This window comes from Brassica napus, chromosome C3, assembly GCF_020379485.1.
Source record: "Brassica napus cultivar Da-Ae chromosome C3, Da-Ae, whole genome shotgun sequence".
Lineage (NCBI taxonomy): Eukaryota > Viridiplantae > Streptophyta > Magnoliopsida > Brassicales > Brassicaceae > Brassica > Brassica napus.
The window spans coordinates 21,196,338-21,221,827 of record NC_063446.1 but is presented as its reverse complement, the minus strand read 5'-3'; the positions used below and the strand labels follow the sequence as shown (position 1 = coordinate 21,221,827).

The following is a 25,490-nucleotide window of genomic DNA, read 5'->3' as shown; positions in this document are numbered from 1 at the left end:
TCATTACATGTAGTCTGTGTGCATATGATCTATAGTCATTTATGGAATTACCCAGATCACACACATGATTTCAAACTTTTTAATTAGTAGTTTACTTATTCTTAGCTGTTAAAGATTCAACATCTATACAGTGGAGACACCATTTGCTAACGTATACCTATCATCTTTTATTTGACATCTCTTACCATGTTATTATTCTTTGGTGCTGAAAAGTCGGATTCCAATATCCACCACTTTGTATTGCTGTCGGGAACCAATAATGTTCATCTTCTTGTCTTATCTACACGTGTCACATTTTAAAGATTTCTAACAAGTGAAAGATGACTAATCTGACCAAACCCACAAAACGTTGTCGTTTAATTAGCAAATATTGCTGATGAAAAGTCTTCACTTGTTCTCTTCCTCGAACCTCAATACTCCACCGATTTGCTTCTCGCAGCATGTTTTGTTTTCAATTAATTAAAGTTATAATTGGTTAAATAGATTGTAGATTCATTAATAACCGGTTCTTAACTCAAGAGCATCAATCTTTTTTCCCTTTTTTCTGGCTTGATTGGTATTAGAATTCGAAATGGGCCAGTGAACTTAAATGAGCCATTGAATTTTAAGAGACCCAATTAAGTGAGATCCTTGGTAGCTCAATTTCTATCGGTGTATTTGATTATGGCGGCTATAAAAGTGAAAGACATTTTAGGATGAGTTAAACTTATATCTCTCGACCAAGGAGGAGCCTACTTCAGTACTCAAGGACAAGAGTCATCTGTTATTCCCCGTGTAAAAGAAGATCATGATGGTGCAGGGGCTTCAGGAAGCTCTGTTTCTGCTATCAACCTTGTGAGATTATAGATTACACAGTCTCCTGCCACTCCTGGTAAACAACAAACAACTAATTCCATTAGCTATTCGTTTTTACGCATTGGTGCTCTTTAACTAAAGACTCTCGTGTCTCTTTGGTGTTGTTTTTTTTCGCAGGCAGTCTTCGAGTTTTGGTAAAGAGATAGCGGTGCCGTTGATTTGCTGCTCCTCAGATACTATCTTTGTTCCGTCGAAAAAACAAGTTGTATTGCTCGGTTCTTGGTCTTCTCTAGCGATCAACGACATGCTTTCCGCCGCATACTAAGTCTATGATCTCCAAGGCCGGTCTTAGGCAAAACCGAATGGTTTCATTCGGTTATGGTTCCCAAAATTTTCTTAAAAAATTACATAGATATAGGTCTCTAAATTTGTAAAAAAAAATGAAATATTTACTAAGTCTTCCAAAATCTCTTGGCAGGCCCTGATGATCTTAATAAAACAGTTAGAGGCTTAAACTGACTCTAGTTTTCAGCCCAACGGGCAGTAAATTTGTGATCTTTTTGGGTGTTTTTGATGAGAAGGTGATTGAACTCTGTTCAGAAACTCGGCAGGCGCTACGCTGCGGTTGGGTATAGCCTAGCACCGAATCAATTAATCGGAGATTAATCGGGAATTACTCAGCGATTCGTTTTAGGTTATATATCATATATTTTTACCAAAAGACAATGAGGTGCAGTGGTAATGTGTCTTTTACTTAACTAAGCAACCCGACTTCGAGTACCAATAAGTGTATTTTAAGTAATTTTTAAGTTTTTCTTTAATGAAGGGTAAAACTGTCATTTACATATCATCTTATTTTTTTAGGTTTCTGGTTCTGCAACTGTAAAAACGCGACGGCTATCAGACTTTGACGCTTTTTATAGCAATTTTTTTCATTTTTTCTATTGGTTTTGCCAAAACTTCACAAATATAAAGTAAATTACTAGATCTACGGGTTCAAATAAGTAAAAAATGTAGTTTTTTTTCTAAAACCAATTTTCTGAGTGCATAGTTCCAATTCACCACGGTTGCTCAGCCTATAGCGATTTTTCGACCGCTAAATCGGCTAGGCAGTCGAGTTTTAGAACATGGGTTCAAATAGATCCTTGAATAGATGAGATGGGAGTCTAGAAAGAGTACAAGAGTAATGTAGCTGAGATAGCGAAGGGAAACAAATGATAGAACTGTATTATATAAATTACGGAGAACTGACTATTATAAAGAATAAAAATGATAAGATTATACCAAAAATTAAGAAAATGATGATACAATCACAGAGTCAAGATATTATCGTTTTCCTTAACTTTAAATACGTTCTGTAGTGCGACGGTTCGATAACGTAATGAGTCATATGATATAACTGCAAAAAATCTTTTGATCTGCGTCACTGTAACAGAAATCTAGAGAAACTAGTTTTATGTATACTCTCGAACTCAAAAGAAACATCAAAGAGAAAAAGAAAAAAAATAATGTGAGGAATTGTTAAACAATGATTTTCTTTCCAATGTGTCTCATGAATGAGTTTCACGTATTGATATATAACTTCAAAGTCAAAACGTATGTCATGTTATCATGGAGTAAACTATCGTAATAACGAGAATTGAATTTCCATTACTCACGTTAGTGGGCAAAGTAATAAATGGTTTTGACCAAACAAATCAAAGACAACAATACTTTATATGGGTTTGCATTTTTATGTTCAAATAAAACATAAAAGATCATCATAAATATAATTAGAAAGATTAAGTTAATTGACAGATTGTCCGACTAACAAAATCATTTTTTAAATTTTGGATAATTCATTTGCTAAAAATTTATACTTAGCCAAATTAAAAGTTTTATAAGTTTTGCATATGTCATTCATTTTGGACCTCTATTTCTCATTTAACACAATTCTGATTTTGACAAGCAAATACACTAACTTATAGTGTTCACGGTGACGATTAAATCATGTCCAAGTTCTTGTTCTTCCGACATACGTCTCTGTCGAAAAATCCATCGATCGGAAAATTGGTCCACATCCCTTTGTCAAAAATGAGTTCCAACAGCAAAAACTCCGAGAAAGTTGTCTCTTGCTTGTCAACACTACTGTCTTCGATTCTTCTTCTCTTACCCGCTTACTCTCCAAGTAATAAAGAGATTCCATGTTTTAATTGTTGCTTGTGTTGTAAGGAACATGATCAACGTTTTGGTTTCTGTAAATTTAATAAATAAAGGAGGCGTCTTCTGGTAATGGCAATGTGGAAACTTAACCGTGTTTTGTATGTGATTTGCTTTGTGGTTTACATGATCATACAGCCTTCTTTGTTTTGGTAGGTTCAAAAATCAAAAGCAAGCATGCGACATATTCGACCGTTCCTTCTACCCTCTTTTTAAGAAATGGTATGATGATTACTTTTACATTAAGTTCTGCGGTTAATTTAACACCATTCCAATGGTTTTTGTGAGATCTTAGCATGTTCTGAAACTAAAGACTTTAATAGTCATGTGTAGGAATAGATTTAAGAGTCTCAAGGTGTGGTTAGGTTGATGCAGTAATAAAAAAGCTTTTGTCCTGTGTGGTTTGAAAACTCTAGAAAAACTAAATGGTTTGCGACACTAACAAAGCTTGGAGGGATATACTTTGATGATCTGAATGACTATGGTCAGAGATGTTTCTGTCATTTGCAACGGCAACAAAGCTTCTGACAGTTTGTCTTTAAAAACTTCCTAGTTAGCTAATTTGAGTTCTGAGACTACTTCTGAAGAAGTGCAAGCTCAGTAATACAAGCTTATATATACCATAAATACATTCAGTGAGCAACACAAGGCATGTCAACAGGTATCAAGGTGGAGATAATTTGAATTCAACTTGGTAAGATTAGATATTTGCTTTGTTTATAAAATCTCTTTTCTCTCTTATAGAAACCTCTCGTGCCACATATATGTTATACTCTTTCTGTTTCATAATATATGATGTTTTATAATTGGTTCAATCACTTTGAATTGATATTACTAAAGCTGCTTTTAGATAAAAAAAAATATTTTTTAGTCTTTATGTTTTAGGCACAGGGAAAATTCCATAAAAATATCTTAACTAAATTTCGTTAAGTTTTTTAATACCCAAATTTTTTGGCTAGCCACTTTATTACTTCAACTAATTTTTTTGCCTATTTTAATACACAACTTTTAAAACGGTGCTCATTTTAATACCAAAACTGTGTTTATCTTAATCAAAACTATTAATAAATTTTAAATAAAATTTAAAAATCTCTAAAATTCACAAAATAATCTTAAAAATTATAATTTTATTTTAAGTCTTGTAAATAAAAGTAACTGAATTGTGGATAATCTTAAATTGTGTAATAAATGTTTTATGTTTTAAATATCAAATTTAGTTTGTTTTGGAAATAAAAACAAATTTATTTATTTCTCATAAAATAGGTTTTTATATATTTAAAATTTCTCCATAATTTAGTTATTTTCTTTCTTATAAGTTAAAATAAAATTAGAAATTTTAAAGTTTTTTCTCAAATTTTGGAGATTTTTTAAATTTCGTTTGAAACTTATTAATATTTTTGATTAAAAGAAATAAAGTTTGAGTATTAAAATGGACACAATTTTAAAAGTATCTATATTATTAAAAGAGAAGTATTCATTTGAAAATGTTCTTACTTCATTAATTAAACTTCCTATTTTTTTGCTTGTCTTTTTCAGTTGCATTTATGAAATATCCTAAAACGAATAAAACTGCATAATTTATTACTTGTCTTTTCAGTTACATAAACGAAATATGCTTAAATGAATTTAAACTTCCCATTTTATTGTTTGTCCTTTTCGGTTACCTTAATGAAATATCCTTAAATAAATTTGGACATAATGTCATTTAATCAACAAAAAAAAACTTGTGAGTTATCCTTACGTGCATAATTTTAATAATGGAAATTTTAATAAACGTGCATCATTAAAATGTTACCTAAAACATACAGCACTAATATATAACATGCATCAATAAAACTAGAATTTGACTCACACAATTGTACGGATATTATTTTCAGTTGATTAAATTAAAAAATATTTATTTATTCAAAAAATATTTAAGAATGACTATGTTTTTAAAAATTATATGGTATTATTTGCACATAACTCATTTGTCATTTGCTAAATTGTTAGAAAAACAATTTTAGCATAATATAACTCAGTTGTCATTTGCTAAATTTATGGTTTTATTTATATTTTTTATTATTTAATTATAATATTTTCATTTTATATTTGAAAGAGAAATGAATTTTCTTTCAAACAATATTTTTGTAAATGTATTTTTTAAAAATAATCAATTTAAATTGTTATTATCATTGAATATAATTATTTTTGAGATAATTTGAGTTTTCGTTTACAGCAAAACTTATCACATTTTAGGATAATTTTAATTTAAAATGTAATTTTCATATTTTTCAAACAAATTCTTAAAATATTTTTAAAATATTTTGTTATAATTTTTTAAAAAAATATTGAGTTGCATTTCAAATAAAAAGGTAAAGATATTAAAAATATTCTAATTAAAATATGTAAAATTTAATATAGTTTTAAGGAAATGTCAAAAAAAAAATATTACACATAAAAAAATCATGATTTTTGTTAACTGGACGGATCATTATTTATATGATATTGCAAACGAAAGAAAAAATGATATTTTTACAATTATCTAATTAACTATGTATACTCATTTTTTATATTTTTTTATATATATCACACATTCGTAAAAAATAGATAGTTTGAGATGCAAAAAAGAAAATATTTACTTAATGAATATAATATGAATGAATTTTACAAATACATCATTTAATAAAATAAATAATGAAAAACTGAAAATTCATATACGCGCTGGCGTGCGGATCATGATCTAGTGTGTATTAAAATGAGTAAAATAATTAGTTAAGGTATTAAATTGAGTAGGGAAAAAATTTGGGTATTCAACAACTTAATAGAAATTAGTTGGTGTATTTTTATGGAATTTTCTCTTAGGCATAGCAAATATCTTATAATTTAAAATAGATGGAGTATATTTTTTTTAAAGGTGTATGATCGCGGATATAACTGTGCACTTTTTTTCTTTTTTTGGCTTAATTAACCATGCAAAGTTCCTGATATGTTATCAAAATCAAGAAAGTATATCTTTGTTCAATCTAGCTGAATACTATTGACTTTTTCTGGAGTTGTGGATGCAGAAGTCATGAGGAATGGACACGCTATTAGATGCTTGTGTCAATCCAGAAGAGTGTATTTTGTTAATCGTGGTTATTATCATATTATGCTCATAGGCTCTTTGTTAATTTTGAGCAAAAACCCTTAAAAGGGTAAGAGTCTAATGAAGAATGAGAAAGTAGACATGCAATAAAAAGGCCCCTTTACTATTTGTGTAATTTGGCGTCATCTCATCATAGTTACTGACTGAAGGAAGGCCATGACGATGATGATGGAGTGTACAAAACCATTTATGACGGTTATAAGAGTATTAAACTTTTTTTGGTGCTATTGATAATGGCTGTAGCTTTAAAATAGATTTTTTTGTTGTGGTTTTAAATTTTATTGCTGTAGAATTTTATGGAAAACACTAAAAAATTACTTTGGATATTTGTCTGCAGAACACTTGTACAGCTGTAGGTTATTTTAAAAGTTGTGGTTTAAAAAAAAAAATTAAAATTTGATTGCTCTGAATTTGATGCTTTATAAATAAATAGGGCTGTGGATAGCACCTACAGCAACTACCAACAAATTTACTGACACAGTAAAATAGATGAGTCTCAGGTTAAGAGTTATTGGCTCAAAGAAACAAGCATTAGAACACCTTTATCACCGTATATAAACAAAAGTTTTTAAGACATGAATCCTGCATAATTTTTTTAAAACGTATACAAAAGTAGTAAAATAGGAGACGTCTTTGGTGTGTCTTTAGTGCTGTTTGCGGACTCTACTAACATGTGACGGTCTGCGATTAATTTTTTCTTTAAAAAAATAAAAAATAAAAAAATAAGAAAAATGGTGCTCTTATATTTGAGTTTAAAGCCCTACCCAAAATGGATCACAGTCAATTGAAGAGTGAGAAAAGAAACGTGTAATAAAGAGGCCTTTAGCGTCATCTCATCATAACTTACTGACAGGGAGATGGAGTATAGTAATTAGTACCATCGTGATGGTGATGATGATGATGGTGATACGATAAAGTTAAACTTTACCAACCTACTGACACAGTTAAAAGGCATGAGTCTGAGTTAACAAGCCATTCGGTGCATGCACGCGCGTTATTAAGTAAACCTTAGAGCAGCATTAACGCAAGCTCTTAACTGGATTTTTAACCTATTTAAAATTTAAAAAAATGGATTTTTAACCTATTTAAAATTTAAAAAAAAATGAAAAATAGAAGTAAATAGAAGATACGTCGCTTAATTAGGAGAAGAAAGAAACATATGTTACGAGACAGGTGTCAAAATTTAGTGAATTTCAGACCTTTCTTTGGTTCTTTGCTTTCTCTCTCGAAACATAAACGACAATTCTCTGCCTCTAGTTGATTCTTCAACCATCTCGCGATCTTTGATCAATCTCTGAAGAATCTCGTGAGGAGGAAATTGGATAAAGCTTCACTCTTTCGAGTCAATCACATCTCCCAAAACAAAACCCATCTCCTCAATTTTTAATCTCACTTCCCTAGCCATAGATTTCGTCAGATCTTTGCTTCTCTTCTCTGTTTCTAAAATTTAGGGTTTTTAACTGACTCGCCATCTTCTGGAATGAAATTAGGGGGTTCGGGATTAAGCATAGAAGAAAGCTTATGGAGAGGCTGAACAGAGGGAAAGGGATGTTGATATGGCTTCTCCTTGCTTCTTTCTCTGTTGCTGGATTGGTTTTATTCATGGTTCAGCACTGTCATCAACAACAAGATCCATCTCAGCTAACACTTGTACGTCTTCCTCTCTGGTCTTTATTCAAAGTTTTTTTTTTTTAGTTTCTTAAAAGCAATGTATTGATTGGTGAGATTGAGTTTTGCTCTAATGATCATCTGGTCATGAAAAAAGTGTTGATCTTTGTAGTTTGGGCTGACAAAAGATTGGTGTCATTGTAACCTAATGTTTTTTTAAGCTGAGAATGGTTTATTAGGTTGGTCTCTGTATCTATGGAATCAGTGTAAGATGATCGGAGACTTGTATAGATGTGAACTGTGATGATTTTTTTGCAGTGTTTTGACCTTTCCCTTTGTATTACTTCCGTTTGTTCAGGTTCTTTGCTGAATGAAAGCCTAGGTGGTTTGGAATTCGTTTAGTGAAGTTGCAGCACACCAAGATTCATTTGACAGGAGCCAACCATGTCTTGTGATCTTAGTTTGATATGGTAAAGTGTGTTCTTGCGTTTTTCTTCTTTAGTATAAAACAATGTCTTTGTTTATATTAACTGCAAAGTGAATTAAAATAACAAATGTTTACTCATATGGACCAATGGAATTGAACATCTTGGATGCAGTATCTCTTTTGCTTCATATATTACATCTTGGATGAACACATTGTGGGTATTCATTGCTATGCTTATTTGCATTGTTTGGTCTCGTTTTTTTGACCAATAAAAAACAACATTTTTTTAAGAACCCTTAAATAAGAAACTACCATTGAAGAGTATGAATCAAGGTGTTTCTTAAACAAGGTTCTTAATTACATTTATTTAGTAAAATATTTATTAAGAGACCCAATGGAGTTTGTGGGTTAATCATGCTCTTAGCCACTTGCTCGGCAAATGTTCACGAGAACAAAACTTGATAAGTGAGATAACTTTTTTTTTTTTGGAACAAAACTTGATAAGTGAGATAACATTTTTTTTTTGTGAACTGAGATAACATTGAATCTGATGATTTGATTTACTATTTTATATGAATGACATTTCAAACATTTTAACCAATCGTTTAATGTTCTTAAATCATCTTCAGATTCACCATACGTCAGTGTCTCATTTTGTCTTGATTCAAGAAACGCCCGTGATTTTCATTTCAATTCTCCATAGTGTCCAGAAAAACCCCGTCGTTCTCGTTTTTGTTGTCGTTGTCTCGAATGGCCGACAGGAAGAAAAAACGACTTCGTCCCCGGATATACCACACACACACATACATACGTAAATGTTGTAATTACTATGGTTTTTTTTTTTTTTTTGCTAAATTGTAAATATCATTAAAATGAAAAAAAGATTTTACAAGAGCAAGATCTTAAGTTTGTTCCATCTTGGCAAAAAAAGAATAAAAACGAGAAGAATCACCGTTTGACAATAACATTAACACCTAAATGATCATTTCAACCAGAAAGCCATGAGCGATTGGAATTGCTTCCTATGCTTCTTAGCTGAAATAATGTTTTTCATCTCCTTATCAACAAAATAGAACACTGATGCAGGCGGGAGTGAGATTTGGTTATGGATTTAATTGTTTCTTTGTTTCCAAAGATGAAAGATGAATGTTTGAGTAGCAAGCTTCCGCATGAGCTTCAGCTTCGCAGGCCCAACAGCTCTTATCCAAGATAGGAGTTCTGACCAATCCATAAAGGTTGACACCAGAGGATGACATCTGATGAAAACCTCTCTCCAAACATCAAGGTTGTACTCGCATCGCAGGAACAAGTAATCTCTGGTTTCTATGCTCCTCGAACAGAAGGGGCAGTCAGTAGTGATGGCCATTCCCCAAGCCGCTAGCCTGCTCCTAGTAGGCAGTCTGTCGTAGTTGGCCACCTACATCGTGAAAGAGTGCTTGGGTATCGCTCCCTTGAACCATACAACATCATGCCAATCCACTTCCTCTTGTCTTGGCCTTAAAATCCCCCATGTCGTTGAGGACCTGAAAACACGCAAAGGAGAATCACCAGCAATCCATTCATAGATATCATCAATACCAGGGGACAGAGGCAGAGAAATGGTTGTAAGATAAGAGTGAAGGTCCACTTCCTGTTGTGATCTTGGATGTGGAAGAATCCAAGTTGAGTCTTGAAGCGCATCTGCTACTACAGCGTCCCGTCTCAACCGTAGAGCTCTAGGGCCTTGCGGCCCGATGTGTGTAATGAGCTGACCGAGAGGAGACCAAGCATCGAACCAAAAACTTGCACCCTTCCCATTACCTAGCGACACTTTGCAAAACTGAAGGGCCAGATGGCAGAGCTTCAGTAGTCTTCTCTAAGCCCAAGAGTCAGTAGTTGATGGTTCGATGGTCCAAAAGGAGCGTTCCTGCAGGTGCTTGTTCCAGTGCCAATCAGACCAAAGAGAAGGGGGTTTTGACAGGAGGATCCAGATGAACTTTAAGCACAAGACTTTTTTCCACTCCAACAAGCTTCTTACGCCTAAGCCTCCTTCTATTTTTGGCAAGCAAACCGTGGTCCAAGCAATTTTTGTTAATCCGCTCCAATTGTTGTTGGATTAGTAAGCATGGCTGATTGAGCCCCCAAAAGAATCTCGTGCGCAGCAGCTGTCTTTTTTTCAATACCAGAGAAGTTTTGATGACTATAGGTTCTGATGCTTTGCTTTAGTAGTTTGAGCTTTCTAGAGACTCTGAACATCGCATAACCTATGACGTTGAAAGAGTACCAGTTCTCAACGATCATGTCGAGGAAGTCCGGGCTCTGGATGAGAAAGTTGTAGAATCTAAACGGCTTCTTAGCCCTTTGCTGACCAGGCTCAAGAGAGACTATAATGACTGCATGGTCCGAGAAATCATGATTACAGAAGAGAGCAACCGAAGCAGGGAAAACTGAGTGCCACTCTCCATTTACAAGGCAGCGGTCTAGCTTCTTAGATATTGGAGAGCTCTTGCGTTTATTCCACCAAGTGAAAGTGTTTCCTCTGAAGTTCAGGTCCTCCACATTTATATCAAACAAGCATTGGTTGAAATCTCTTATCCTCTTATCCATATCTAGAGTCGCAGGGATCGAGTGGTCAAGAGGGTCTCTTATCTAGTTAAAATCCCCAAGAATTAACCATGCCTTGGAGCCCAATCCATGGGTAGTAGGGAGATCCAGAAGTTCAGACCATAGCAAGGTCCTTTCCGCCGCATCATTCGAAGCATAGATGATCGAAATGATGAGGTTTGATTGAGGAGAGGGCCATGTAACATCAACAGTGACCATCTGAAGAGATTTCGAAATAACCGTGACCAAAATAGACGGGTGCCAGATTAGCCAAATTTTAACCAGAGGCGAAAAAACGTAGTTATCAACAGAAGACCACCCCGGGCAGATATCTGAAACAAATTTTTGCTTTTTAGGCTGCTTGACATGAGTCTCGAGCAGACCACCAAAAAAAGGATTATTTTTCCGAAATCATTTACGTAATCCGCTGCGGTGATTGAATTTATTAAGACCGCGTACATTCCAGCAAAAAATGTCCGTCGACATAAAATTAATTGATTTTGGGGCCTCTGCCTCGTTTCCCCTTCTGACCTGAGAATCTTTTCCTGTTCTGCACGACTTCAAAATCCGGTTCATGCTTGCTGAACTCGCCTTCTTCAAGTTCAGAGTCAGAGGACTCCACGTCCGAGGAGTCTGGTTGGACGTCAGACTGATCAGAGCGGGAGCTACTCCTTGGCAGCTCTCTTTGCGCAATCGGAATAGTGCCGCTAGTCTCGCCACTTACCCTATCAGTTGTTGTTCTGAGCTTGGAGTTTGTAGCAACCTCAACCTGTAGAGAACCTGAAGTAATGGCTTGGTTGGCAGGGGAGGTTGTTGGGATCCACTTGAGTTCCCCTCCATCAGCCAAAGACTTCTGAACTCGAGGATGCTCCTGATCTTTTGTAGGGGTAGAACGAGGCGAAATAGAGTTGTAACTAACACCTGCCTCAGTCCTTCTTTGATCTTCCACGCCTAGTCTTTTTTCCTTGGCCCTCCTGCCTAACCTTCTTTGGACAGTGAGGTAGAGCATGATTAGGGGACTTGCAGTACGCACAGGTCTTGGGGATTTTTGGACAGCGCTTGGAAATGTGGCTAATCTCCTTGCAAAGGTCACAAACCGGAGGCATCCAAGGACTTGATACCAACACTCTACAGATTTCTTCGGAGTCAAACTGAACATTTACCACCTCCGGGAGAGGCTTTCTGGGATCAATGACAGTAAAAACTTTGGCAACTTCTTGATTATTCTTGTTAGCAGTCGCTGGATGAAGGAACTCAGGGTGACCATCCAGTCCCGCAATCCGTTCCAATCCGTCTTTATTGAAGAACTGAAAGGGGACCTTCCTTAGCTCGAGCCAAATGGGAGCTGAGGTGAGCTCTGGCTTGACAAGTACCACTCCAGGTTCCCATTTGTCTACAAACATTGTATGGCCTTCTATTTGCCATAATTTTTGTTTTATGACTCTATTTGTCGCATCCCCGATCCTGAATAGGATCGTTGGGACGGCCATGGATCGAGGAACCGTACTAGCCAGTCTTGAGACATAAAGGCAGGTGTTCCATGGCCAAGAAAGAAGGTTAAGAACATAAGGAGACTTAGACTTAACCTTATAAGAGCAAAGAGACAGCTAGGATGAGTAAGACGGTAGCTGGAAAAATTATTCGAGTAGCTCGACCAGCTCAACGGAGCTAGGTTAAGTTCACTCCAGCTCAACCACTACTAAGTCAGCTTCAATAGCTGGACTACTAGCTCACTCAGCTGGTGCAGCTGGGAGTCAGCTCATCTCAGCTATACAGACTGTTCAGGTTTCGGGCCGATGGTCCGAGTCCGGGCCAGTGGTGGGCTGTGAGGTCCAGCCATGAGGCCATGGTCTGTTGGGTCTTTGGACAAGGCCGTGGGCTAAGCCTAGAGGGATTGGGTAGTGGGTTGGGCTTGTGACCGACCCCAAACCCAATCAGAAAGGGCGATGAGGTGCTAGTTGCCGAGGAGGCACAACTCTTGGCCGATGGTGCCCATCCGCTAGCAAGTCGTGCCTGTTCGTGGGGCAAGACTTACCCCCTCATTTTCTATAAATATGGGGGCCCTCCGGTTGATTTCATTATCCAATTCCAGAGTTAAATACTCAGAGAAAAACGTAGAGAGAGAGAAAGAGAGAGAGGGAGAGAGTTCCGGCCAAGGAAAGGCCGAGTTTAGGGTGGTTAGGTTTCCGGCGACTCTGATCGTTTGTGAAGCAACCTCCGATCAAGATGGGGGACCAAGACAAGGAGAAGAACGTGGAGAACCCAGAGGTGGTTCAGAAGGTATGTGATGGGCCGTGGCTCCATCAGGCCGAACAGACGGTCCATGCGATCGCACCGCGGCTCTGTCGGTTCCTAAGTCCCATCCGGCTTCTCTTACTTGTGTTCTATCCGATCTCTTTCTGTTCTTTCTGTTTATACACTAAGGGTTGTGTTGGTTCAGTCCAAGGGACACGTCCCTAGACTTGGCCATTCATAACCGAACCGCTAGCCTTGACACGGGTCGGCTATGCGGATGGTTCGAATCGCACCATGGACTGGGCGGTCGGGATAAACGGTTGGACATGTCCCAAAAGGCACGAGTTGCCAAAGATCACGAGTTACCAAGGGTTGTGAGTTACCAAAGGTCACGAGTTACCAAAGGTTGTGAGTTGCCAAAGGGTGTAAGTAACCAAAGGGTACAAGTTGCCAAGGGTTACGAACATCAAGAGGTACGAGGACCAAGAGGTACCAAGGACCGAAGGGGTGAATGTTCCAAACGGAGTTTGTTGAGACAGGTTGTGTCCGATCCTTATGGATCAGTCTATGACTTGCTAAGTCAAGACATGGTTCACGGTTTGTCTAAGCCATGAAAGAGTCGCATGGTCTGATCGGTTGCTAAGCCTACCGGATTGGGCTTGAGGCTTACTCGGCTATTTGGATCCAGGCCCAAGGCCGGATCAGGTAAGGAAGTCCGTTGGGCCATTGAGCCGGACTTCATGGACTGGTCGCACCTAGATTCTATCCGGTTAGACGGATTGGTCTTTGGGACGATCCAGACCTGTTCGTGTGTTCTGTTTATCTATTTTGGACCGTCTATCTGATTCTAAGTCAAGAGGTGGTTGGTTGAATGACTTAGGATACTGTAGATGGGTTCACATCTTTTTATCATTATATTGTCTGAGGTTTATCTATGTTCTAGGAACTAAGCCAAGCATTGTAGAATCATCCAGTTCTATTCTCGGTTATGATTAATGCTTATCTGGTTGTAGTTTCAGGAACTAAGGATGGTTCTGGTCAAGCCAAGGAGCCGTGAAGGCTCGGTCAGTGAGAGGCTGTGTAACGCGTGGTTAGATGATGCTAGGGATGAACTAGTGATTGTCTATGAAACTGTTAAGAAGTTGAGTATCGGATCTCATGTTTCTAAGTAATACAATTTATACACATTTATGTTCCGCTGTGCTATCTGTTTATTTGTTTTAGAACCTCATATTCGAATATGACTTAATAAATAAAAGACTTAAAATGAATCAAACAAGCAAGAAATTAATAAGTAAGCCCGCGGATTCCGTTGGGTTGAAAGGCCAGGGTTCGGGTCTTACACTATTCCTCGTCGCCGCATTAGGAATGCGAAACAGAAAAGAGAAGCCTTCCATTTTCGACACCACAATGTCCCTATGGTGTTTACTCCAGATATCATTGACGACGTTATGTAGAGTGCCTTGGGAGGGAGGGTCAGAGTAAAATTGTCCAATGACAAACGGCTCCCAAGACTTCCTGTTCTTTTCAATGACGGAGTTCGGAATCCTGATACACGCTTCACCTGAGGGTAGAATGTAAGCTTCACCTTTCTTTGAAAGACTCTTTCCAATACCTTTGGCGTGGGCGCACCAGTCGGGTTTTGGTGGGTCGATGGCTTTACCGGGCTCCTGGAGAACCACATTCAGTGGCGGTTGAAGCGCACCGACATCAACACTAACACCTTTCGCTGGCTTATCCCTGGCAGAGTGGCTCTCAGTTTCGGTTTCACCAGAAGCTCACTGCGAGCTCGAACCATCGTTGGCATCAGCAGTAGCTAGAGGTAAGGGAGAGGAGGGAGCCGTTTTATCGTCGCCGATAGGTAGCTCAACCGGTGCTACGGCAGAGGAGGTGTTTGGAGAGGCAGGGCTTGACTCGACAGTAGCTGATTCGTGGGGGTTTAAAGGAGCCACTTTGCACGCAATGCTTGCTGTCTCTTCCTGATCTGTGGCAGAGGTGCTCTGTGGCGAAGCGGAGCTCGACTCAGGCACAATTACAGAGACTTCGTTTGCAGAAGAAGGATCGGTCGGGGAGGCGACGATCACTGTCTGATTGGACGAAGCATCAGCGGAGGTATCAGCTAGATCTGCAGCTCCTTCGGATTGTTGAGCAACCGCACCAGCGGGGAGGCCAGATTGGGCATCAGAAACAATCAGATCGGAGTGAATTACCAGATCTACCGCATCAGACAACGGGGGTGGGGACGATTTCGCCGGAGAGGGCCTCTTAGGAGGGGATTTCCCCAGAGACTTCTTGGGTTTCTTCTTCTTCATCTTCGCCGCTAGAGAAGGGGGCGTAGATGAGTAGAGGGTGAGGAGCCGACGCCTAATAAGACGCCGATGAGCGGCGAGAAGGGACGACACGGTGGAGAACGGAGGAATCGTCTTGGGAGTCGCCTAGGAGAGAGAAAAGTTACTGTTTCTCGATAATATTGTCATTTCACACTGGGTTTTTCAATCTCATAAAACCAAACCAATTAAAACCAAACATAACTGAATATATCGAATGGATGTTATTTAAAAAAAACAACAGAATATGGATATTGTTCAGTATACGAACTGATCAAACCAAATAATTCGAAGAAGCCGATTAATTAAAACATATTAGTATATTTATATGTGAATTTTATATAAAATTAAAAAATATATACATAATTTATTTTATTAATATAATATTCATATTTAAAACATTTATTTTAATATTTTCATTTTCATCAAATTAAATAAACTATTTTTGAAAATTTTATTGGTAAATATTTGTATAAAAGATAGTTATTTAATAATATTATAATATTACTATTTTCTTACATTTATTTTTAATAGTTAAAAAAAACAGATAATATTTTATTTAGAAGTTTGAGTACTGGGTGGGATATATAAAAATCTGATTTCTAATCATATAAACTAAAATTTGTTATAGCAGATAAATAAAATTATGGTTTTTAATATAAAACTGAATAAATCGAAATTTTAAGTATATAAACCGAATCAAACTAAAGTAGATTTTTTTGTGTGATCCAAAGTAAAATAGATATGATAGTAATATGGTAACTACTTCGTCCGTTTTTATTTACATGACGTTTTAGAACTTTTGTTTTTTGTTTTGAAATAGTTGTCGTTTTTTCAGAAATAATGCAAAATGTAATGGTAAATGACTTTACTTATCCTTGCATTGTTATTATACATTTCGGTCAACAATCTCAAGTGGAACAACACAACACGTACTCTATGTGTTTTATGAGAGATGGAAATTTAAAGCCAATTAACAATTTAATATTGAAGAAACAAATTAATAGTATTAGCACAATTGTTATTTTTATTCCTTCGAACCACGAAATAATTAAGAAATAGAAATTGGAATCAGTTAAATTTGACTAAATAGTGATGATGATAATAATGATTTACAATAAATTGTCAGCATTGAAAATATAACGAAAAGGATAGAAAAGGTATTGTATCAACTGTCCTAATCTACGTGAAATGTTCTAAAACGTCATATATAATCGAACGGAGGGAATAATATTTATAAACCGAAATATAAAAAAAATTAAAAAATCGAATAGAAATCTAGATTGAACACCTTTAGACTATGGTTATGAATGGAAGGACAGGAGGATCAGTGCAGTTCTCCTGCACGTGTAGTTCTCCCGCAATATATTTACCATTCACGTTTTTCTGTTTTTAAAAGCAATTTAAGCGGGAGATCTGCATGCAATTCAATATTTTTGTCTTTTTGTGAAAAAGGGAGATCTGCACGAAGATCTTATCCGCTAACATTTGGTGGTGTTGATCTGCTTTTTTTTTCTTTTTGATAATAAATAATTTTGTTATAGACATTTAACTTTAAATATATATTTATCTAATTTAATAAATAATGTACAATGATTAGCTCAAACTATATAGTTTACACTAATATTGTTTGTGTTGTTTTAAAATTATAAGTATGACGTTCAATCGCCGACAAAACGTAACATTTTCAAATGAAGAATATATAAATCTCCTACATAAATATCAACAAGGGTAACTAGTTAATATTTTTTTTTATGTTTTAAAATAGTTAATATATAGGTAAATGATTGAAATTTTGTAAATCTATTGAGAGAAGACAATTTTAAATAAAATCTTAACCGAGAACGTGTATTTATTGAGTTGTACGATCAAATAATTTTCATGACTAATTACCGTTTCAAATATCTTACACCCACTGGTAGAGAGTTTTCCGGTGGTAAATTTAACCAAAAGTTCAATATTAGTGTAACCTACCGGTTCTCTCAAGAAAATCTTGATCACCTAAATAATAAATAAAAAAAATATAAGTATCTTATAAAATATTTACATGCATTTCGGTTGATCCTATAACATCAAAGATATTTGTTTAGATATCTAGGTGTAATTTTTATTGTTTTAATATATGATCTATAATTTAAACTGATTTTATTATTCATAAGTTATAATAAATTATTTGATCGGTTTGATCTGTTTCTCTCCTGCATGATCCGCTTGTTCTGCTTGTATTTGTCCTATTTGATCTGTATGATCTATTTAATTTATCCCGTTTGAACTGGTTTTACGAACAATACAATTAGGCCCAACTTGACAATGTCTTAAACTCCCACCAAACCAAGGCAAGATACTTTTTCTTTTCTATTCATAAAATAACGTCACACCTGCCATATCTAATCCATGTCTGCAACACAAACAAAAAATTTGAATTCCCCCATAAAGTGAGGAGAGAGAGAGAGCGCAAGTAAAATACTGTATACCAATCAATTCCTTTCTTTTGATGCATGAAAAAAGATCTAGATTGGTGACAAAAAAAAAAAGAAAAAAGATCTAGATATGACTTCAAAAGAGCCAAATGCACAGCTGGATGCAATCCAAATCCAATGCAATGAAAACATGTTAGCTGTAAAAATGGTCCTACTCTTTGTTTTCTTTCATTATTACACTCAGAATCAATTATATTCACTTATTATCTCTCTCTCTCTCTCTCTCAAACCAATAAAGTCTCTGTTTTTCTACTCAAAGAGAGGTTTTTTGTAGACAGAGAAGAATAAATTCTTGTCCTGAGTGTAGTACAAAGTGGAGCCCCACTGAGTGATGCCCTCACAGCAACGGCTTCATTCCCCAAACTCTCTTTTATCTCTTCTCTTGTTTTGAGTGATCCATCTTTACGAAGATGGGTGTTTTTGTCTACTTATTATTGTCCTGAAATCACACGTAGAATCCAACGTGGCATCTCTCTGCACTGTATGCCAGCTCACTCACACTCCCTCCCCTCTCTCGCATTTTATAAATGTCCTCCTCTCTCACTTGTTTCCTCCACCGAGTCAAGTCTGTGAGACCGTAGAGTGAAAAAGAGAGACATTTAAATACAAAATGGTGGGGATGGGTTGGTTCATGTGTATGATGATGATGGTGTGTGTGATTTCTTGTGGTGAAGCTGCTCCTGGAGCTAAGTTCGAGGACCTTTACCGTTCAAGCTGGGCTATGGATCATTGTGTCAACGATGGAGAAGTCACAAAACTCAAGCTTGACAACTCCTCTGGTACATAATCTATAACCAATCCCTTTCTTCTCTCTGTTCTGTTTCCTCTGTTTTGTTTTCCTCTGTTTCTTCTGGTGTTTATGTAAACTCATGTTTGATTCATTGTTTCAGGAGCTGGGTTCGAATCGAGGAGCAAGTATTTGTTCGGTAAAGTCTCTATCCAGATTAAGCTCGTCGAGGGTGACTCAGCAGGAACCGTCACTGCTTTCTACGTACGGAACAAACAAAAAACACTTTTTCGCTCGGTTTCTTGGGACTCAAATCTTCTTACCATGTTTTCTCCTTTCTTACAGATGTCTTCAGAAGGCTCGAACCACAACGAGTTTGACTTCGAGTTCTTAGGTAACACAACGGGTGAGCCTTACATAGTCCAAACAAACGTCTACGTGAACGGAGTTGGAAACAGAGAGCAAAGACTCAACCTTTGGTTCGATCCCACCACTGACTTCCACACTTACTCTATCCTCTGGAGTAAACGCAGTGTTGTGTAAGTCTTCTTTATACCAAAGTTTTTCTCTTTTTGCTTAGACCCATTTTTAATGATTCTTTCTTTTTATTTAATCACAGGTTTATGGTGGATGAGACACCTATTCGTGTCCACAAGAACCTTGAAGATAAAGGCATCCCATTTGCTAAAGACCAAGCGATGGGAGTGTACAGCTCCATATGGAACGCAGATGATTGGGCAACACAAGGAGGTCTTGTGAAAACGGACTGGAGTCACGCTCCTTTCATTGCTTCTTACAAAGATTTCAAGATTGATGCTTGTGAGGTTCCGACAACAACTGACCTAAGCAAGTGTAATGGAGAAGACCAGAGATTCTGGTGGGATGAGCCAACTGTGTCTGAGTTGAGTCTTCATCAGAATCATCAGCTTATTTGGGTTCGAGCTAACCATATGATCTATGATTATTGCTATGATGCTGCGAGGTTTCCTGTTACTCCTCTTGAGTGCCAGCACCATCGCCATTTGTAGTTTAATGTTCAATCTTGTGTTTTAAGTTGGGCAAGAAGTTATTGTGGTCAAGAAGAGTACATGTGGCTCTTTGATGGTTCTGTTTATGTATAAATAATCAAATTTCTATTGATTTTGCTGAATTTTAAATTTGGGTTTAAATAGAAAATGCCATATTTGTGGAATCAGCCTCAAACACACTTAACGTTATAACTTTTAGGGTTTTTTTTTAATGTTTCAAACCCTAATCTCGAGGAAAACAAAAGCTTGATTATGTATTATTGCTTTCTTTATCAATGGAGACAGATCTTTAACAATGGTTTAAGATCTTTGACATTGAAGGCACTACCAATTACTACTTCAACTTCCCTCATTGGATTGTAACATCTCAAAAGTTAAGAGCCTTGAAGCACAAGTCATCTCACCTTGGTTTTGATTACCTCCTTAATCATCAATCCTTGGAAGTTTTCAAAAACTTACTCCACCCTCTTAATCTCTTGTGATTCTGTACAACCAACCTCATCTCTCAGATTTCTTCACAGATCCAAACTTTCCTCTTTTAGAGTAATTAGCTCTAGAAATTTTGCTTAGGACTCAAGGAACTTAGGGTTAGTTGCCTCTTCTCCAAGAATTTACTTGAAAGAACTTTTTGCAGCTTGATAGATTTAGAGGTTTTTGGTGATAAGCTCCAGAGACTTAAAAGGTTGGGAGTTGTTTCCTTTTATACTCAGAAGAGGCCATTATGAAGATTAACACACCAAATCCCAAAACTTTCCTATGGAACTCAAACGCAGTCACTTCATTCCTTAGACAAGTTAAGCAAAGAAAAAAAAAGGGGAAAAGTGGGTCGACTACCTATTTCCCCACGAGAACTATCGTATAGTGCTATATGTCTCCGAAACTATTGTCTCTATCTATATCTCCCCGAGAATAAAATTGCATTCCTATTTCTCCCCGAATATATAGATCGAAACCTATTTCCCCTCAACCATCGAATTAGACGGTTTAATATCGATTGATTGTTTTAAGTTGAACCGTAAACTACTTAAGGTTAATAGTTAACCAAATAAGATCCGATTAAGATCTATATAAACCTAATTATAACCGATTAAAGACCCATCCACGTTAAAAAAAAAGACCCGAGTTTAATCTATCGAAACCTAAAATCCCAAATTGTAGAGGCATAGAAGGAAATCTCCTTTGGTTTGGAAGCTAAGTCGACAAGAGATCAATGGCGCCAGTCTCTAAAGCTGTTCAAAACGTGGAAGATGAGTTCGACGAAGAAGCTGTGGAGAGAGACAAATTTGAAATTGATCAATTGGTTGAGGACTTCGTCAACGAGCCTTCAATTCGACACGATGAAGTTCCAGAAAGTGACACAGCTGACAGCGATAATGAGGGTAACGAGGATGAGAAATTTTCGAAACAAAAGTCGACGAACTATTTGAGGCGTGGTAATGGGATATTGTACAAGGATCAGATATTCTTCAATGGAATGGCTTCCAAATCCATGGAGATTTCCTTCTACGGCTCTACAATTTGGGATTTTAGGTTTCGATAGATTAAACTCAGGTCTGTTTTTTTAATGTGGATGGGTCTTTAATTGGGTTATAATTAGGTTTATATAGATCTTAATCGGATCTTACTTGGTTAACTATTAACCTTAAGTGGTTTACGGTTCAACTTAAAACAATAAACCGATATTAAACCGTCTAATTCGATGGTTGAGAGGAAATAGGTTTCGATCTATATATTCGGGGGGAAATAGGAATGCAATTTTATTCTCAGGGAGATATAGATAGAGGCAATAGTTTCGGAGGCATATAACACTATACGATAGTTCTCGGGCGGAAATAGGTAGTCGACCCGGGAAAAGTAGGGTTATGCAACCAAATTTTACTCAAACTATTATGTAACATTATATATACAAATATGTATACAATTTGCCGGTATCTCTTGGGCTTCATCTTTCTTTTCCAATTTTTCTTTCCATAAAATAATCATGTTTTTTTTTTGTCGACAACATTACAGACTCATATTGACTCTGTAAACCACACCGGGAGATATTGATCCATGTGAACGACGAATGGCGTTTGTTTCCTGACACTGCGTGCTAGGTTATCCGCCTTTATATTTTGCGTCCTTGGTACATGTATAATCTCTGATCATGTGAAGCTCTGTTTCAGACTCTTGATACCTTCCAAATAACTTGCAAAAGCTGGCCACTCTTCTGATTCCGAAACCATCTTCACCAATTGAGAACAATCTGTTGCAAACGTAACCTGGAATTGACATAAATTCTTCATACATTCCATAGCCCATAGTAGCGCCTCCATCTCTGCATGCAAGGGAGTTAAAGAAGCCCTTACATTCCTTGCTCCCATTAGACCCTCAAATCCTTCTAAATTACTGAACCAACCCTGACCAGAGAACATATCCCCTTCTTTCCATGATCCATCTGTAAAACACCATCTTTCAGGAATTGACGACAGAGTCGATGCCTGAACCTGTGTTCCCGTCTTCTGGTCATTCAAAATATGTGCCTCTGCCCAGAGTGTGGATTTTGTTTCTGCCAAATTAAGAGTGTCCCTAGGGTCCATATCCAGATTACTAAAAAAATATTATTTCTTCTTTTCCAAATGTACCAAAGTATCCAAGCAAATTGATGCTCCATCGGTAGAGCAACTCTCGAGAAAAGGTGATCCATATTTGTAAATAGAGAGCTTGTTGGAAAAATAGTTGGATTTGTTGATATCTTTGACAGAGCCCTCCAATCATGTTTTTCATTTAATACATTAAATGACCAAACATCAAAAAAAAAATTTAATGATTATTTATTTCCATATTCGAATTTAATGATATATAATAAAGTATTAAGTGGTTTATTTAATGTTATTTTCTTAATAATTCTATCAAGACCGGTCCAATTAAAACAAAAAGGGTTGAAGAACGCTCTTAACTTGACACGTAAGCATGTTTCTCAAGGTTGTCATTTAAACAACGTTACACGATTAATATATAGGAGATAGTACCATTTCTGGCGTAATCTCCTTAAACTCGGAGCCAGCCTTTACTAATACAGTTTATGGCGTAAAACACTTTCACTACAAGAAAACACATGCTTAACGACGAAATTTAACGAGGAAAAACAATCCTCGTAAATTTACGTCGAGTTTACGAGGAATTTAAGTGAAAAACTAAAGTCATCGTTATTTCCTCGTAACGTAACGACAAAAGTGTTTCGTCATAAAGTGGATGTAATTTTACGAGTATTTTACGAGGAAAATCTATTTCCTCGTAAATACGACGTAAACTTTGCGTGTTATTTACGAGGAAATAGTTTACGTGTATTTAGCGAGGAAATTTTTGAATCCACCAACTTTGTAGGTGTTACACGTTTTTTTGGCCACCTAATTAATTTTCGTCGTAAATTCATAGGAAACTTGCAACTACCAGATTCGAAATTTCCTATAAATATGGATGTTTGAACATCATTTTAAACACACCAACAACAAAAAACGTGAAAGAAAAAAAATGGCTGGCTCCGGGACTATTTACGAGTTACGGAAGTGGATGTATATGCATAGAGATGCTAACGGGAGAGTGACGAAAGAATACCTTGCGGGTCTGGAGACATTTATGCATCAAGCAGATTCAACACCGCTCGCCCAAGAAAGTGGTAAGATGTTCTGTCCTTGTCGGAAATGCAACAATTCGAAACTGGCAAACCGTGAAAATATTTGGAAGCATTTAATAAATAGAGGTTTCACGTCAAATTACTATATCTGGTTTCAACATGGAGAAGGTTTTAATTATGATCAGAACGAAGCTAGTAGTAGTAATAGCAATTTTCAGGAAAAAGAACCGGTTGATCATCATTTGCATAATGAACATAGTTACCATCAGGAGGAGATGGTAGATTATGATAGGGTTCATGATATGGTAGCTGATGCATTCGTAGCTCATGATGAAGATGAAGAACCTAATATAGATGCAAAAAAGTTTTACGAAATGTTAAACGCGGCGAATCAACCACTTTACAGTGGTTGTAGAGAAGGTCTCTCTAAATTGTCGTTAGCTGCTAGAATGATGAATATTAAAACTGATCACAATCTACCTGAAAGTTGCATGAACGAATGGGCGGACTTGTTTAAAGAGTATTTGCCGGAAGACAATGTGTCTGCTGATTCTTATTATGAGATTCAGAAACTGGTTTATAGTCTTGGGTTGCCTTCGGAGATGATAGATGTTTGCATCGACAACTGCATGATCTATTGGGGAGATGATGAGAAGCTAGAAGAATGTCGATTCTGCAAGAAGCCACGATTCAAGCCGCAAGGACGGGGACGTAATAAGGTACCGTACCAAAGGATGTGGTACCTACCAATTACAGACAGATTGAAAAGATTGTATCAATCAGAGCAGACTGCTGGAAAGATGAGATGGCATGCCGAGCATACTCAGACGGATGGTGAGATGACTCATCCATCAGATGCAAGAGCCTGGAAACATTTCAACAAAGTACATCCGGATTTCGCTAGCAATATCCGGAATGTGTATCTCGGATTATGCACAGATGGATTTAGTCCGTTCGGAATGTCAGGGAGACAATATTCATTGTGGCCAGTCTTTCTTACTCCATACAACCTGCCACCGGAGATGTGCATGCAACGGGAGTTACTATTCTTGACCATATTAATACCTGGTCCGAACCATCCAAAAAGGTCCCTGGATGTTTTCCTACAACCACTGATAAAAGAGTTGAAGGATTTGTGGTCAACAGGGGTGAGAACGTATGACTGTTCAACGAAGACGAATTTTACGATGCGAGCGATGCTTTTGTGGACCATAAGTGATTTTCCTGCCTATGGGATGTTGTCTGGATGGACTACACATGGGAGATTAGCTTGTCCATATTGTAATGGAACGACAGATGCGTTTCAACTGAAGAATGGTAGGAAGACAAGTTGGTTTGATTGTCACCGTCGATTTCTTCCCATTGGCCATCCTTACCGAAGAAACAAGAATTTGTTTAGACACAAAAGAGTTGTGAGAGACACTCCTCCTCCATATCTAACTGGAGAAAAAATTGAAGCGCAAATCGACTACTACGGAGCTAACGAAACAGTTCGTTGGGGTGGTAATTGGCATGTCCCTCGTAATATGCCAGATTCTTACGGTGTTCATCACAACTGGCACAAGAAGAGTATATTTTGGGAGTTGCCATATTGGAAGGATCTTCTTCTGCGCCACAACCTCGATGTGATGCATATAGAGAAGAATTTCTTTGAGAACATCATGAATACAATATTGAATGTCCCAGGGAAGACAAAAGACAACATAAAATCGAGGTTGGACTTGCCGGATATTTGCTCAAGAAGCGAGTTACATATTAAAAGCAATGGACAAGTTCCCGTTCCGATATTCAGATTATCTTCAGAAAAAAAGTCGGTGTTGTTCAACTGGGTGGCATCAGAAGTGAAGTTCCCCGATGGGTATGTTTCGAATCTCTCTAGATGTGTTGAAAAGGGTCAAAAGTTCTCGGGATGAAGAGTCATGATTGTCATGTCTTTATGCAACGACTACTGCCCTTTGCATTTGCGGAGCTACTTCCAACAAACGTACATGAAGCACTTGCAGGTACGTAGTGTATTATATCACAATAATTTACAAAATAATATATGACTAACAATGTGTTTAATTTTTTTTTGAATATAAAAGGCATTGGAGCATTTTTCAGGGATCTGAGCACACGCACTCTTAAAGAAGAAGTTGTGGAACAGCTTCAGGAGAACATTCCCATCTTATTGTGCAACTTGGAGAAGATATTTCCTCCACGATTTTTTGACGTCATGGAGCATCTAGCTGTCCACCTCCCATATGAGGCATTGCTTCGTGGACCTGTACATTACGGATGGATGTATCAGTATGAGCGAGCCATGAAATATTTGAAGGGAAAAGCAAAGAACCTCGCC

At 37.0% G+C, this 25,490-nt stretch overlaps 1 protein-coding gene and 1 long non-coding RNA gene across 2 annotated transcripts; both read left to right on the top strand.

Moving 5' to 3' along the window:
* Positions 1-251: 251 nt before the first annotated feature.
* Positions 252-1,323, top strand: LOC125583678. The gene is made up of 2 exons (XR_007320714.1): positions 252-871; positions 973-1,323. It is a non-coding gene; the product is annotated as an uncharacterized LOC125583678 (long non-coding RNA).
* Positions 1,324-18,125: 16,802 nt separating this feature from the next.
* Positions 18,126-19,658, top strand: LOC125575226 (xyloglucan endotransglucosylase/hydrolase protein 9). The gene is made up of 4 exons (XM_048751042.1): positions 18,126-18,560; positions 18,672-18,772; positions 18,854-19,047; positions 19,128-19,658. Exons 1-4 carry the CDS (start codon positions 18,392-18,394, stop codon positions 19,534-19,536), a joined length of 873 nt encoding a protein of 290 aa, XP_048606999.1. The 5' UTR covers positions 18,126-18,391; the 3' UTR covers positions 19,537-19,658.
* The last annotated feature ends 5,832 nt before the right edge of the window (positions 19,659-25,490 follow it).